Raw genomic sequence first — 17,480 nt, 5'->3', positions numbered from 1 at the left:
ATATGTAGTGCTGACGTCAGGTTGAAATCTGACTCCCTCTCCAACTGCTATCAGGAGTACACTATACCCCTAGTTAAGACACCATTGGTCCTGAGTCCATCTGTCTACACTAAGGAAAACGAAATTATCAGGTAAGTAATTTCTCCATTAGACAGGGATGGCCGTCAGGACAGTGCCTTTGGTCAGTCCGTCCTGCGCAACCTGTTCCAGACTTGAACCCAACTTGCTTCATGCCTCTTGTGGGACTCAGACCGCCCCCTTGTTTTCCTACAGCGCCGCAGTTGTGTTGTGCTCATTGGCACCTTGTTCAGCCACTGTTGGTCTCTCTGGTTGCGTGGGGCTGTCTGGAGCTCTGTACTTGTCCACATGTGAGGACTACCATCCTACTTGTCCTAGGAGAAAGCGCAGTTGCTTACCTATAACAGGTGTTCTCCTAGGACAGCAGGATGTTGGTCCTCAGGAATCCCGTCCGCCTCTCCACGATGTTGGGTTCACCTCTAGTTAGTTTTATTTTTCGCTTGTATTTTTTGCTATGTTACGAGACTGAAGGGAGACCTCGCATGTATGCGTGGATAGTAGCAGGTTGAGCATGCTTAATCTGCTGGTCAAAGCTTCTAGAAACTTTGACAAAAGTTTTCCGTACCAGGGTCCATCTGAAAATGTCACCCACATGTGAGGACTAACATACAGGTAAGCAACTGTGCTGTCCCCCTCTTGGTGCAAAATGCCAAGACACCATCAGTTGTGAGGAGCAGGTCATTTTGGCACATAAGCCTAAGAGTCCCACTATGGCATGGAAGTCTGTGCTGCCAACGACATTCATGGACCAAGATTAAAGCCAGTGCAGAGTGCCTCAGAGCCTGCTGCTGCCACAGCAAGTGCAGCTTCTATGGCACAGAGTTCTTTTTCTGCTTTGCAGGCAGCCCTCAGTGACGAGGATCTGATCTGGGTTTCTAAAGGGATATTTCTCCTCGAACTCCAGCACAAAGGTCTCCTAGAGCTAGCAAAGAATTTGTCTCCTAAAACCTTGGAGAGGGAGATTAGAACTGCTCCTGTCCAAGATGGAGGAAATTTTCTAGTATAGTGGGACCACACACCGATACATACAACACTCAAGAGCTTCCAGTGTTAGTCCATTAATCAGTAGGGGAAGAAGTGAGATCAGTGCACTCAAGATCCTTCCGGACGTTTGGCCCTTGGACCAGTAGAGAACTCCTTGGTCCCTAGACTGGAGCATCTCTCTACTCTGTGTACCAGCTGATTCCTCTAATCACTAAGATAGTTCAGATGGTCCTTTGTGATAAGGTAAAGATGATCCTTAACATTAGCCTGACTGCAGCAAGTGTGATATCCATATTTTATCTGTCAGCTCGGTCTCCAGTTCCATCGGGACCATCTCCAACTCTCATCACACAGGAAGAAGACAGGCTCTGTCATCTGAACCTGCCAGCACTGGCTCTCATGACATGGATGTTAAATGTGGAATAGTTTCTTCCTTCCTAGGTGGAGTATGTTTTAATTTCTGCCAGGAAACTTCAATCTGAAGATCCTACAGTTTTCATATAGAAGAGGTTGTTGACTTAGTGTAGGACCAGCCAGCTGGATACCTTCTCCTGTGCCCCAAGGGACTTGCTTCAGTATCTGTTCTATTTCTCATCCTCAGGCCTTAGCACCTCTTGAGTCATAGTTTATCATAAGAACATAAGTACCATTGCAGCAGGTGGAAAGGACTTCAATCTCTCTCCATCCTTTGGTATGAAAGGACTGTGGCATTCCAAACCTCCAGTCAGTAAACCCTAGTGTAGTCCTAATTGAGCTCATGAAACCTCCCTTCAAACATCTTGAGTTGGTGGACTTGATTTCTCACTTGGAAAGTGTTTCTCATGGCCGTTCTTTGGCACAGAGTGAGTGAAATACAGGTTCTGGTTTTATAGTCTCCATACCTTCAGTATTTTCATAAGGTGGTTCTGTGAACTTGCCTCAAGTTTCTTATAAAAATAGTATCTGTATTTCTTATTAATCTAGCTGCTGTGTAATCTCAATTTATTCTTAGACCACATGCACACAAAGAAGAATGGGTCTCTTCGCTCCCTGGAGAATCCTGGCGTGTTACCTGAAAAGGATTCATCCTCACCATCAAACTTCTCAACTGTTCATGTTGATCCTAATAGATTGGGAAGAGCAGTTGCCAAATGAACTTTTTTCAGTTAGTTAGCAGACTATAGCACATTGTTGTATGCTGGCTAGATTACATGCACTGTCAAAACTCAAGTGAGAGCCATGGCAACTTCGGTGGCTCTTCTCAGGACCCTTTCTATTGAAGACGTTTGCAAAGCTGCTCTTGATATTCCATTCACACCTTCACATCTCACTACTCTCTGGACATCATATCCCGAGGAGACAGTAATTTTGGACAGTTCTGCTTAGCCTATTCACCCAGTAGTACATCTGGTGGGAGTTGAGTTGTCTTTAATTAGTAATGGTTTGATTTTGATTGTTATATCTGTATACCATGTAGAACTTTGGATATGTCAGTTTATAAATATTTTTAAATAGATAAATATGATATTGCACTGTAATGCAACCCTCAGCGTGGGACTTTGTATACATTATGGCTAATTCATGCCTGTTTGTTGATGAAGAAAGCAAGATTGCTTACCTATAAACAGGTTCTCCATAGAGAACAGGATGAATTAACTTTACTTAATATCTGCCCACCTCTCTGGCGAGTTTACTGCCTTACTAAAGCTTAAGCTCTGGAAGAGACAGAGGAGCTCATGAGGCAGTGCATGCACACAGGAACTCATGTGCATGTTCAGTAGTTCTGAGAGCAGATCTGTCTCAACGCCATTGGATGACATCACGCATATTTTATGGCTAATTCATCTTGCTGTCTACAGAGAACCCTGTTTACAGGTGAGTAAACTTGATGTTTCGTAAACAGTATAAAACAGGCAAGCACCCAGCCCTACAAGTGTTACATTATTTACTTCATTATGGTGTGACCAGTTGTGATTGACCGTGAAAAGGGATGAACGTGAGGAGGGTAAAAAGGAAAAACAAAAATACCGAATACATTTCACTTCTGTGCTTTGAGGACCTAACAGTTCAGGATAATTGGCTCCTTCTGCCAACCCAAACCAGACTCCCACTGCTTGTACTTGCCAGGGCTGCGATTGCTGTGGAGCCAGTGCTCACAGCCTCCATGAGGGGGAGAGTCAGGCCCAGGTAGTGTTCCTCAGCAACTCATTACCACAGTCTGTTGGTCAGTTGAGTGGCTTTAAAAAGAGCTGCCCTCTATCTATATCCCTTGGCCAGAGGAGTGATACATAACCAGCAAATGGGAGGTGGGGGGCTAAACGTGAGAGAAAATGTCTGGTGCTGTGAAAGAACATCCATGAGGCCCCCGCTTCAGACACCTTTGTCGTACACAATGAGAGGTTTTGGAAGCTTCAAAGGCAAGATGGCTTTACCCAAAGCTTTACCCAAGGCAAGTCTTGCCTCACAAATCTGCTTCACTTTTTTGAAGGAGTTAATAAACATGTGGATAAAGGCGAACCGGTAGACGTAGTATACTTGGATTTTCAGAAGGCGTTTGACAAAGTTCCTCATGAGAGGCTTCTAGGAAAAGTAAAAAGTCATGAGATAGGTGGCGATGTCCTTTCATGGATTGCAAACTGGCTAAAAGACAGGAAACAGAGAGTAGGATTAAATGGACAATTTTCTCAGTGGAAGAGAGTGGGCAGTGGAGTGCCTCAGGGATTTGTATTGGGACCCTTACTTTTCAATATATTTATAAATGATCTGGAAAGAAATGTGACGAGTGAGGTAATCAAATTTGCAGATGACACAAAATTGTTCAGAGTAGTTAAATCACAAGCAGATTGTGATAAATTGCAGGAAGACCTTGTGAGACTGGAAAATTGGGCATCAAAATGGCAGATGAAATTTAATGTGGATAAGTGCAAGGTGATGCATATAGGGAAAAATAACCCATGCTATAGTTACACAATGTTAGGTTCTATATTAGGTGCTACAACCCAAGAAAGAGATCTAGGTGTCAGTGGATAACACATTGAAATGGTCTGTTTAATGTGCTGCGGCAGTCAAAAAAGCAAACAGAATGTTGGGAATTATTAGAAAGGGAATGGTGAATAAAACGGAAAATGTCATAATACCTCTGTATCGCTCCATGGTGAGACCGCACCTTGAATACTGTGTACAATTCTGGTCGCCGCATCTCAAAAAAGATATAATTGCGATGGAGAAGGTACAGAGAAGGGCTACCAAAATAAGGGGAATGGAACAGCTCCCCTCTGAGGAAAGACTAAAGAGGTTAGGACTTTTCAGCTTGGAGAAGAGACGACTGAGGGGGGGATATGATAGAGGTGTTTAAAATCATGAGAAGTCTAGAATGGGTTAATGTGAATCAGTTATTTACTCTTTCGGATAATAGAAAGACTAGGGGGCATGCCATGAAGTTAGCATGTGGCACATTTAAAATTAATCGGAGAAAGTTCTTTTTCACTCAACGCACAATTAAACTCTGGAATTTGTTGCCAGAGGATGTGGTTAGTGCAGTTAGTATAGCGGTGTTTAAAAAAGAATTGGATAAGTTCTTGGAGAAGTCCATTACCTGCTATTAATTAAGTTCACATAGAGAATAGCCACTGCTGTTACTAGCAACGGTAACATGGAATAGACTTAGTTTTTGGGTACTTGTCAGGTTCTTATGGACTGGATTGGCCACTGTTGGAAACAGGATGCTGGGCTTGATGGACCCTTGGTCTGACCCAGTATGGCATGTTCTTATGGTAACAAAATGCTGTTTAAAAATCATTTTTCTGTATTGATTGAGAACAATATTTGGTAATTCATTTTAGGGTATACACAGCTTTGTGACTGGTGGAGTGTGGGTGTCATTCTGTTCGAAATGTTAGTAGGACAGCCTCCTTTCCTGGCACAGACACCATTGGAAACTCAACTCAAGGTAATCCAGAAAAATATGCTTTTAATATATTTAAATTACATAAAAAGCATGTGTAAAGCACCAATACTAATAACAATAGCTTTTTATAATTCAGATCAGGGATAGAAATATTTAAACTTTAGGCATCAGCCACATTTTTTTTTAGGAGCAAGTATAAAAAGATTGTTTTATTTTTGCTTTTCTCCTTTCTTTGCACTCCCCTTCATCTTTTTTCAGTTTCTTCTCTCCCTTCAGCCTCTTTACTCCTCTTCCTTCCATCCACTGTACCATACTACGTGCCCCTTCTCTGTCCAGCTCTTTTCCTTCCCTTCCATTCAGCAGGGGAAACTCCAGGCTGAAGAACAGTGACATGAGCCTATGGCCAGCCATTGCAGCTCTTTTTAGGGCCTCTGAATTTTAAGCAATCTCTTATTAGTAAAAACCAAATAAAATTTGTTTGCATGTTTTTTCAATTTATTATGAGATTAAAGTGTTAGCCTTATGAGCTTTTCTGCTGAGTCCTTACTACTTTTGTAATATATGTATATGTTTTATTGTGGGGGGGGGAGTCTTGCCCTGATAGTGAAGGCCCTCACCTGAAAAAGCATCATAAGTGTATATCGCATTCTTTCGTCTCGCGGCCAAACACCTCGGGACTAAAGAACACGGCAAACGGGTCTTTAACTCGATTGGTGGCCCCAATCTCACAGGACCATCATCGCCTTAAAGGTTCTCCCAGCTCCAACACAGCATCCGTTTTTAGGTACGGGGGGAGGTCCTGAAGATTGTTTGCATGGCCACCAATTGGCAAAAAGAAATGAATTGGGGCAATCCATATTGAGAAGGCTATTTTACTAAAATTAAATCTGCATTTGGTTGGCTTGCTATTGCTGAGCAATATTTTTTTTTATAAGCTTAAAGTATTAAAAGCTCCTGTCAGAAAGCAGCATGTTCATTTAGGGGTAGATTTTTTTAAAAAGCGCGATCGCGTACTTTTGTTCGCACAGCAGGCGCAAACAAAAGTACGCAGGATTTTATAAGATACGTGCATAGCCGCGCGTATTTTATAAAATCCTGGATCGTCGCACGCAAGGCTGCCGATTTTGGGCAGCCTGTGCGCGCCGAGCAGCCTGCCTCCGTTCCCTCCAAGGCCGCTCCAAAATCGGAGCAGCCTCGGAGGGAACTTTCTTTCGCCCTCCCCTCACCTTCCCCTCCCTTCCCCTACCTAACCCACCCCCCCTTACCTTTGTCCCTAGATTTACGCCTGCGAGAAGCAGGTGTAAATCTATGTGCGCCAGCGGATTGCTGGCGCGCTGTCATCCGACCTGGGGGCTGGTCCGGAGGTCTGGACCACGCCCCCGGGCCGGTGCCACGCCCCCGGTCCCGCCCCCGAAATGCCGGGTCATCCGCGCCCCCCCCCCCCCCCCCGAAACGCCCCCTTCAAAAAACCCCGGGACCTACGCGCATCCCGGGGCTCTGCGCGCACCAGCAGCCTATGCAAAATAGGCGTGCCGGCGCGCGAGGGCCCTGCTCGCGTAAATCCGGGCGGATTTACGCAAGCAGGGCTTTTAAAATCCGCCTGTTAGTTTATTAGGATTAGAAATTGACAGAACATGAAGTTTAGCCAATCCCTTCTTTGGAAATTCAGATTTATACAGTTAAAGTGGACTAAAAATGCATAGCTCATGTGAATTGCTCCTTTAGCAAAGTATCTTTGGGCAAATATAAGTACGGACTTTATGCTGTGCAACTAGAACAAGGAATAACAATCTGATTCTCTTTCCAGAACTTGCTCTAGTCTATATATTAATCAGGTGCTCACTCTGCATGCACAGACAATTGTAGGTTTGCCAAAAAATTGTGGAGGTTTTATAATATATTTAAAAACAAGGGCAAAATTTTTGTGCAGCCCATGCACTGAGCATTCAGATTCCTGCAACATCTGATCATTGTGGATGAGGATCCCTCCTCTTAGATGGGTGGGGATTGCACTTACGGCTGTAGTCTTCTTCCCAAAAGCTGAGGAGAAGAGTAGGATGGAAGTCCCCTGCTTGGGCCCCAGGAGTGTCATGGGGCAGCAAGCTGGAGCCAGGGAACACCCTGCAGAAGCAATGCAAGGCTGGACTAGGTCTGGTCTTCTGCCTAACAATCCCTTCCCCCACAGGTTGAGCCCTTGGGATCTGGGAGCCAATAGGACTTGTCTTCTGAAGAACAATACAGTGGCAAGATAGGAACAGGACAGGCTCGATGAGGCAGGACAGGCTGGAAGCTGATGACAGGCATTGACCTGGATACAGTGCACAGCTTGGGAGCTGGGCAGCAACACAAGGACTGAACAAGGACAAGACAGAGCAGAAAATACAGAAGGCCCGGAGGCCACAAGGCTAGGCAAGGCAGAAAGCCTGGAGGCCACAAGCTAGGTAAGGCAGAAGGCTTGGATGCCACAAGGCTGGCCAGGTCAGAGAGCCGAGGTAACTAAATGAAGAGGCACTGGACAGACAGGGTTAAGTAGGGCTGAGGCTTGGGTATAATGTAATCAGCAAGGAGATAATTGGCAAGGTGGTGAACAAGGCTCACTGAGGGCTCTTGGTGAAGGGAAGACTATGCAGGAGGCTGAACCTTGGCACGGGAAGACTGCACAACTGGCGAAACAGAGACAAGCAAAGTTATTGAGCACAAGTCGAGGGATATGCTCTGCATGGGCACTTTTTTCAATTCTGATTTTTTACAGTTTCTATTTCTATGTACTAAAGAGTTAAATAGTAGCAACCTAAATTACTGTACTTGTGTAAGAAATTGGTTCATAGTGTTCTCACAGGACAAGCAGGATGGTAGTCCTCACATATGCGTGACATCACAGGATGGAGCCCAATTACGGAACATTTCTGTCAAAGTTTCCAGAACTTTGACTGGCCCCTACTGGGCATGCCCAGCACGGCACCAACCCTGTAGCCAGCAGGGGTGCCCCTTCAGTCTTCTTTTTTCCGCGTAGCAGTAGCACGCGGTTAAGGAGCTCTGCAGAGATTCCTGACAGGAATTTTCCTCAGAGTTACTAAAATTTAATTTACCCCACAGGGGACCCTCCTTCAACTTTTTTCAAGCCGCGGTACTCCGGTAAGTTTTTTACCCGTTTTCCATCGATTACCGTCGAGTTTGGCCCTCGCAGCCTACTGGCCGTCGACCGTACTGCTGCTCAATTTTTTCATGGCCATGGCGTCTGGGTTCCGCCGGTGCCCGGACTGTAATCGCACCATGTCCATCACAGACCCTCACAAAGTCTGTGTAATCTGTCTTGGAAGTGAGCATGATGTCCTAACCTGTACCAAATGTGCCCTTATGACACCAAAAGGTCGCAAGTCTAGAATGGAGAAGATGGAGCTTCTCTTCCGTGCTCAAACACCGACGCCGTCCATTGCATCGACATCGTCAGAACCGGCAACTTCCCACCAGCATCTACCACCGGCCGATGACCGTCCGGCATCAACGACTTCTCGGCCTTTGACACCCTCTACTCCCCCTCAGGACCTAGGGGATCGTAGAGATAAACATCGCCACCGGCATCGAAGGTCTCGGACCATCAAGGGAGCAAAATCATCAACCTCGCCATCGTCCGAGCCGCCGTCGAAGAAACCCCGTCCAGAAAATGCACCAAACTTTTCGGCGACTGGGTCACCGAGGCAACCCTCACCCGACAGGGTATCGGGAGCCGCAACTCCGCCTTTAATGGTGGTCCCTCTGGCTATGCTTCTGCTGCCTCCTTCTGTTCCAGAGCCGGGGCTGCTTGCTCCAGGTCTCCGAGAAGAACTGGACCGGATGGTTCAGGAGGCCATTGACAAGGCGATGCATCGATTCCAGGTCCCTCCGGCACCGACACAGGTACCGATTGCGGAACCGACCATCGACCCGATTCCAGCAGCGTTGGCACCGCTTCTATCGAGAATGGAAGTGCTTATGGCCGCTTTTCCACCGATGGACCCCGGGTAACCGATGGATCCAGTGCCCTCCCCGCTTGCATTGTCATCGGGAGGAGAAACACCGTTCCGCATCCCTCCTTCGGGATTCTGCCGATGCCTCAGCCGCCGATGCGTCCGGTGCCACCGATCCACCCCTCGGCGCCAAAGCGTCCATCGGCACCACCAAGCCATCCATCAATGCCCTCGATGCCTGCACAGGTGCCTTCGATGCCCTCATCGGTGCCTTCAGTTATTCCTTCGAGTCCTTCGGAGCCTCGACCAAGACCTTCAGGGATCCCACCGCCCTGTCCTCCTCTAGTCCCTAGAGGAGCAGGTGCTGATCCCTACAACACTTGGACTGATGATTCTTCACCAGACACCGATGATTTGCCTTCACCACCTTCACCTACTGAAGGTAGAAAGCATTCTCCTCCAGAAGACCTTTCCTTCATCAATTTTGTGAAGGAGATGTCTGAATTGGTACTCTTCCAATTGCAGGCTGAACAAGATAACAGGCATCAAATGATGGAGTTCTTACAATTCCTGGATGCTCCCAAGGAAGTAACCTCCATCCCTATCCACCAGGTTCTTCTAGATCTCCTCAAGAGCTGGGAACATCCTGGCTCTGTGGCTCCAGTCCACAGAAAAGCTGACACCATCTATCTTGTTCAGTCAGCTTCAGGTTTTTGCAAACCTCAATTGGATCACCAATCTGTGGTCGTCGAATCTGCCCAGAAAATAGCAAGGAGAGCAAAACCTCATACTTCCTTTCTCCCGGGCAAGGAACAGAAATTTCTAGATTCCATTGGTCGCCATGTCTTCAGGGATCAATGCTCATCTCTAGAATTGCCTCTTATCAGCTCTACATGACCCAATATAATAGGGTCTTATTTAAGCAGATACAAGATTTAACAGACTACCTGCCTCAGCAATTTCAAGAGAAACTACAAACCATAGTCAACAAGGGTTTTGAGGCAGGCGAGCATGAGATACGGTCATCTTATGATATCTTTGACACTGCAACCAGAGTATCTGCAGCTGCTATCTCGGCAAGACGATGGGCCTGGCTCAAGTCTTCCAACCTTCGCCCTGAAGTTCAGGACAGATTATCCGACCTCCCCTGTGTAGGAGACAATCAGTTTGGCGAGCAGATTCAATGGACGGTGGCAGAAGTAAAGGACCATCATGAGACCCTGAGACAGCTCTCTCACATGCCTTCCGAATACTCTTCAAAAGAGCCTTTTAGAAAAGACTCTAAGAAGTCATTCTTCTGCCCGAAGAGGTCCTACCCGCCACCAACTAGAACCCGTTCTACAAGACCGTTCCAGAAAGCCCAGTCTCGTCAGACATGGAAACAAAAATCGAAAACAGCCCCTCAGCCGGGCCCTGCTTCCGGTTTTTGACTCTTATGTAGAGAGCAGCAGCCAGCTTCCATAGACTTAGTTTTGAGTACTTGCCAGGTTCTTATGGCCTGGATTGACCACTGTTGGAAACAGGATGCTGGGCTTGATGGACCCTTGGTCTGACCCACTATGGCATGTTCTTATCTACCCCACATACCAGTGGGAGGTCGATTGTGCCATTTCAACAACATGTGGCACTCAATCATCTCAGACCAGTGGGTCCTAGCGATAATTGCTCAAGGTTATCACCTGAACTTTCTCTCCATTCCACCGGACTCCCCACCTCTACCATCATGGAGAACATCTGACCACTCACTGCTCCTGGAGCAGGAGGTCTCCCTCCTCCTCCTCCAGTCCAGAGCAATAGAACCAGTGCCATACTCACAACAAGGCCTAGGGTTCTATTCCCGGTACTTTCTAATCCCCAAAAAATCGGGAGGCATTCGTCCATTTCTGGATCTATGTGCTCTCAACAAGTACCTCCAGCGAGAAAAGTTCAAAATGGTAACCTTGGGCTCTCTTCTTCCTCTTCTACAAAGAGGAGACTGGCTCTGCTCTCTAGATCTCCAGGATGCATACATTCATATCACGATAATTCCATCTCATCACAGATACCCGATGTTTTTAGTAGGCCCCAAGCACTAGCAGTACCGAGTGCTTCCTGCCTCAACAGTGAGCTCTCACTCTCGTGTCTCTTGCACACCAGCTGCAGTCTCAACACTCCACAACTGCACACCACTTAGTCATCCTCCTGGGACCCATGGCGTCCTCAGTTCAGGTCACCCCAATGGCCCACTTGGCCATGAGAGTCAAGCAGTGGACTCTAAGGACACAATGGACGCAATCCATTCAGCCCCTGTCAAACATTGTCCATTTAACCGACTCACTCTGTCTTTCTCTTGCCTGGTGGAAAAATCAGATCAATCTCCTCCAGGGCTTGCCCTTCCAGGCTCCAGACCCTCAAATAACTCTCACCACCGATGCTTCCAACCTCGGTTGGGGAACCCACGTGGCCGATCTGCAGACACAAGGATCTTGGTCTCCAGAGGAAGCCAAACCAAATAAATTTCCTGGAGCTGCGAGCAATCAGATATGCTCTCAGGGTATTTCAGGATTGCCTCTCCAATCAAGTCATCCTGATCCAGACGGACAACCAGGTGGCCATGTGATACATCAGCAAACAAGGAGGGACGGGCTCCTACCTTCTGTGTCAGGAAGCTGCACAGATCTGGGCGGAGGCCCTCTCCCACTCGATTACCTCAAGGCCACCTGCTTGCCGGGAGTGGACAATGTGTTGGCAGACAAGCTGAGTCGCACCTTTCAACCACACGAGTGGTCTCTCAACCCCTCAGTAGCGAACTCTATCTTCCACCAATGGGGTTATCTTTAACTAGACCTCTTTGCGTCACCTCAAAATCTCAAAGTAGACATCTTCTGCTCTCTCACTCGCAGCCAACACTATCAGCCAAGAGACTCGTTCTCCCTTTCAAGGGCAACCAGTCTCCTATACGCATTCCCTCCACTTCCACTTCTCTCGAAGTCTCTCGTGAAGTTATGTCAGGACAAGGGAACCATGATCCTGATAGCACCCCACTGGCCATGCCAAGTGTGGTTTCCAATACTTCAGGATCTCTCCATTCGCAGGCACATTCCCTTGGGAAAGGATCCGCTTCTAATCACTCAAAACGGCAGGTGCCTACGCCACCCCAATCTTCAAGCCTGGTCCCTGACGGCATGGATTATTGAAAGGTTAATCCTTCAGCCACTTAACCTTTCTGAACCAGTTTCCCGTGTCCTGATTGCTTCACGGAAGCCTTACACGAGAAAATCGTATTCTTACAAATGGAACAGGTTTACGTCATGGTGCTCTTCTCAATACTTTGACCCCTTTACCTGTCCAATCATGAAGTTTCTGGACTATTTCTGGCACTTGACAGAGTCAGGTCTAAAAACTTCCTCCATCAGAATGCATGTCAGTGCGGTTGCCACCTTCCATAAAGGTGTTAGGGATGTTCCTATTTCAGTACAACCCCTTGTAACACATTTTTTGAAGGGCTTGCTTCACCTCAAGCCTCCTCTGCGTCCTCCGGCCCCTTCTTGGGACCTCAACCTAGTTTTGGGTCGGCTCATGAAACCACCATTCGAGCCTCTTCAATCCTGTGACCTTCGATATCTCACATGGAAAGTGATTTTCCTTTTGGCAATCACTTGGGCTCGCGGAATTAGTGAATTACAGGCTCTAGTTACCTACCCGCCTTACACTAAACTTCTACAGGACCGGGCAGTACTCCGCACTCACCCTAAATTCTTACCTAAGGTAGTTTCAGAGTTTCATCTCAATCAATCCATTATACTACCTACCTTTTTTCCCAGGCCCCATTCCAATCCAGGAGAGCAGGCTGTGCATACCCTTGACTGCAAACAGGCTCTAGCGTTCTGCCTAGACCATACAGCTGCCCACAGGAAAAGCACTCAATTGTTTGTCTCTTTCCATCCTATCAAATTGGGGCAGCCTGCGAGTAAGCAGACTCTCTCCTCCTGGTTAGCGGACTGCGTATCCTTTTGCTATCAGCAAGCAGGAACTCCACTTCAAGACCGTGTTAAGGCACACTCTGTGAGGGCCATGGAGACTTCAGTAGCACACCTACGATCGGTGCCGCTTCCTGACAATTTGCAGGGCTGCCACCTGGAGTTCTCTCCATACCTTTACAGCCCACTATTGCTTGGACAGTCTGTCTTGTGCAACCTATTTACAGCGTGACGTACCAACACCCTTCCGCCTGCCCGGTGAGGTTCAGGATGGGTTCGTAACGTTTTCTTCTTTTCGGCACTACCTGTAGCTTTTTAACAAGACTGAAGGGGGATCCCTGCTGGCTGCAGGGTTAGTGCCATGCTGGGCATGCCCAGTAGGGGTCAGTCAAAGTTCTGGAAACTTTGACAGAAGTGTTCCGTGATTGGGCTCCATCCTGTGATGTTACCCATATGTGACGACTAACATCCTGCTGTCCTGTGAGAACACCTGTTACAGGTAAGCAACATTTGTTTTCTTAGATGTGTATACATACATGTGTATAATTTGTCAAAATATTTTATACAAAGGTAATAGTTTTGAGCTACTGAAGAAGAAATGTACATGTGGTCTTCTGTAACTCTTACTGTTTGTCTTTAAGGTTATCAATTGGCAAACATATCTTCACATCCCACCTCTATCCAAGCTTACGCCTGAGGCCTCAGATCTCATTATTAAGCTTTGCCGAGGGCCAGATGACCGTTTGGGGAAGAATGGTGCAGATGAGATAAAAGCCCACCCCTTTTTCAAAAGCATTGATTTCTCCAGTGATCTCCGTCAGCAGCCAGCGCTTTACATCCCCAGGATCACACACCCTATGGACACCTCAAATTTTGATCCTGTGGATCCAGATAAGCTATGGAGCGATGATAAGGAAGATAATGTGAATGACACGCTGAATGGATGGTACAGAAATGGGAAGCACCCAGAGCATGCGTTCTACGAGTTCACGTTCCGCAGGTTCTTTGATGACAATGGTTACCCTTACAACTACCCAAAGCCCATTGAATATGATTATCATAATCCAGAGAAATTGGAGGACCAGCAGTCTGATGAGGAAGAAGACCAGCAGGCACAGAAACAGGTTCAAAATCGAGACCTGGTTTATGTCTAGGAGGATGGAGATGGAACACAACCTTTGCCCTGTTGTTTGAGATTAGAGATTGCCTGTCCTGCCAACTAGTCCTTAGGACTGGTGCAGTTTAAACTTCTGCAAACTTTAAGAAAAAAAAAGTCATCTTTATTACAAAGGGAAAATTGTTTGGGTTTGTTTTTTTTTTCCTCAAATAGAAGGGGAAAACTTTGCAAATCATTAATTTATTGTAGCATTGTTAAATCAGTAGTTCAGCAAACTGATACAAAAGGAAAAAAATATAAATTATGAACTTTATCAATTCTGTGCTTGAGTACATAAAATAGAAATACTGTAGCAGTTTTTCAAAGGTAACACCTGCCTATTTTTACATGTAATAACAGAAAATGATGCAGATTCTGCCATGCTTTGACCAAATATGAAATGTAAATCTGTCTAGCCTGTTAAAGAATTCTGTATAGGAAACTTAAAATTAATTGCTCTTTTGTACTTGGTTATGTATGCATAAAAATGTATTTATAAATTGTGTTCTGTAAACCTAAACTTTCCTGTAAATATTCTTGTTTGGATTCACAATGACCTATCCTAGGGCAGGCCCTCTTGCAGTGTCTTTTCTACTTTGTTTTATAATAGAAGCTGTAAAGCAATAATGCAACAGTCATTTGAAAAGGGGTTTTTAAATAAAGAAAAAAAGAAATGTATGCTGTCTTCTGCTATTGCAAATTGCAAAGCTGTGAGTGGGATGATTTATTTTGGTCTATATTAATATTTTAATATTTGGGGAATGCAGTGGGTGGGATTTCTTAAGATAATGCTGCTGCTGTTGCCCAGGAAACCATTAAACTATTTTTTCTCTTCCTTATGTGCCTTTGGTATTTAAAGTGAGAACTTTGCTTTAATTCAACCAAAGCAAAATGATGGTTCCTTTGGGTTAACAAATCTAAATGTATATATAAATATATATATATATATATATATATATATATATATATATTTTGTACTATAAGCATTTGCTGACGGAGCACTACCTTTTTATAAAATGACACTAGATTTCAATAAATCACAAGCTTGGTAGACAGTAAATCATATTTCTGAATGTAATCGCTATTTGCGATAAGTGACATTCCTGATATATTATTCATCAGTTTTTTTTCCCCTATGTTCTCAAAATCTGTTTCTTTGGTGTAACATATCTGCTGGGAACAATAAAATGTAAACTGTGTAACTGTTTAATCTGGCTTGTGTGTTGCAGAGAGTGTAGTCCATGGGATGTTCTGTATGGCACAGTTGAATGACTACATCATCATGGTTTGTGAATTTTGATCTTACATGTTTTAGTTGAGGTGGCGAGAGGAGATTTTCTTTGTTTCCACAGGAAATCGTAAGAGCTCTCCCCACTAACTATTTTAAAACCACTAATTCTTCCACTGACTAATTGGTATTTCATAGCCCTATATTTCCACATTTTACAGTTTATAAGAACTACCAATTATATTGTTTTGTCTCATAGCCTCTTCACAGATCAAATCCATCATGAAATTGACTTAACCCCCCCCCCCCCCCCCAAACTTTTAGGAGACTTTCAACCACTAGAGTACTAACACTATATCATGGCACTGCTAATGTCTAAATATAAGAAGTTTTGAGGTATATTGGAATGTGAAAGGATAAACTGTTTAATGAATGGAGAGGAATCATCTAGGAAAGGTGACTTGCATGTGGGTTACTTTGCCTAATCGACACAATAGCGGAGGATGTAAAGACACCAAAGAGGTAAACCACAAAGGGAAAGGGGTGCAACCAAACACTTAAGTTCATCTACGGGCAAAATGTCTTCAATGCATAGAGTAATTTTATTTATGTGTAATTTGGAATAATCAGGTAGTCTTATCTGTGAAAATAAGTGTATTATTGCTTTGAAGATAATTTTGATCTCATTTTCTGTCCCCCCAGATGCAGCCATTGCAAAACACAGCCCATGTCAGGTGACAGACAGTGCTGCTTTAATAGTGAATAAGCTTCACAGAGGGGGGAACTGAAAGTGCTTCTACTTTAATTGTAAATATGTTTCACAGATAAGACTGCCTAATTATTCCGAATTACACATAAATAAAATTGCTTTGTGCATTGAAGACATATTTTGTCTGTAGATGAACTTGAATGTTTGGGTGCACTCATTTGCCTAATACCATATTATGATAGTTGAAGTGTTAAGTTTATCAAATAGCCTGCTGCTGGTTCTCAGTTTCATTCATTGGGGTGCCCAAACAAATAAAAACAAAAAAAACAAACAATCTAGCTTTTAATTAGATAGAATCTCTCTCTTATTTGGATTTAGCTGTCACTAATAATCTCTGTTTAGATATTAATATTGGGGTATAAATTGCTGAGGGATCATTTAAAGCCAAGGACAAAATAAACTTCCAGAAAGTGTTCTGCTCTACCTAGCTTGGGCATGGCTGACTCAGAGCTTGGGGGTGGCTGACTCTGAGAACCAGCAGGAGTCAATCAGATCCATTGTGGGCTGTGCTCAGCGAGGAGCCAGGAAGCACTAAAGCTTCTTTTGTCCAGCTAAGTAAAAGTTTAACTTAGTAAACTAATCAGGGGGAGGGTCTTATCAAACTCAGTTGCAGATATAGTCCTGAGAACATCCTTGACCAAGGGTTAACTGTTTAACCTCCCTCCCACCCTACCCCTCTGCCCACCCACCCCTAGGTTTGTTTCTCTGATATAGTCTGCCTAAATACATAATTGGCAACAAGATAAATTAGTAAATTGGTATTTCCTTAGGTGTTAACCATCAAATAAATTACCAAAATGAGGACTATCCAATGTAACTATTGTGGAGCCTTTATTCTGAGGGAAATCATCTGGAAACTTAGGGCTTGCCCCATTTGTTCAGAACTCTCTTCCTTGAAAAAGGAGCTGGCTGAAGTTAAAGCTGAATTAGCTTCAATAAAGAAAGTCTCACCCACTTTACATTATTCAGGAATGAATTCCCCATTACCACAGAAAAAACAAAAGTCAAGGAAAAAGATTTACAGTGGGCTCAGGTAGGGTAAGACCTGTGACCCACAGACACCTGTTCTTGACAGCTGTGCAGCCCACAAGTCTACCCCCCCCCCCCCCACACACACACACACACACGGCATTAAGGAACTCAAACAATAGGATTACAGTGGGCTCTGATAGAATTAGAACTGTGATGCGGAGACACACACTGTATCAAGTGCAACAAGTACAAAAAGCCTTCTCTGTATTAAATACTGAAGAAGTTCTTGAGAAAAAGATTGAAGAGAGTTATCTGAAAAGAAAGAAGAAACCCAATGCATACAGAAATTCCATAAAACGATCAGTAACCAAAGGAAAAAGCTCATTGTGCTGGGTGACTCTGTCATCAGAGGCACTAATCTTTTCCTTTGCACAAAGGGGAAGGGGTGAAGTGGATAACAAAACTCAATTAAATAAATCACAACAGGAGTCCAGGAAAAGC

At 44.9% G+C, this 17,480-nt stretch overlaps 1 protein-coding gene across 13 annotated transcripts in view; it reads left to right on the top strand.

The window, feature by feature from the left end:
• The window catches only part of LATS1 (large tumor suppressor kinase 1), a 184,047-nt gene extending 168,838 nt beyond the window's left edge, over positions 1-15,209 (top strand). For all 13 annotated transcript variants that reach the window (XM_029594077.1, XM_029594084.1, XM_029594081.1 and 10 more), the window contains 2 exons: positions 4,884-4,990; positions 13,496-15,209. In XM_029594077.1, coding sequence (XP_029449937.1) covers positions 4,884-4,990; positions 13,496-14,008 — 620 coding nt within the window. In that variant the 3' untranslated portion in view covers positions 14,009-15,209. The remainder of the gene's footprint in view (positions 1-4,883; positions 4,991-13,495) is intronic.
• Positions 15,210-17,480: the final 2,271 nt, after the last annotated feature.

This window comes from Rhinatrema bivittatum, chromosome 3 (assembly GCF_901001135.1).
Source record: "Rhinatrema bivittatum chromosome 3, aRhiBiv1.1, whole genome shotgun sequence".
NCBI lineage: Eukaryota > Metazoa > Chordata > Amphibia > Gymnophiona > Rhinatrematidae > Rhinatrema > Rhinatrema bivittatum.
This window is presented reverse-complemented; position numbering and strand designations above follow the sequence as displayed.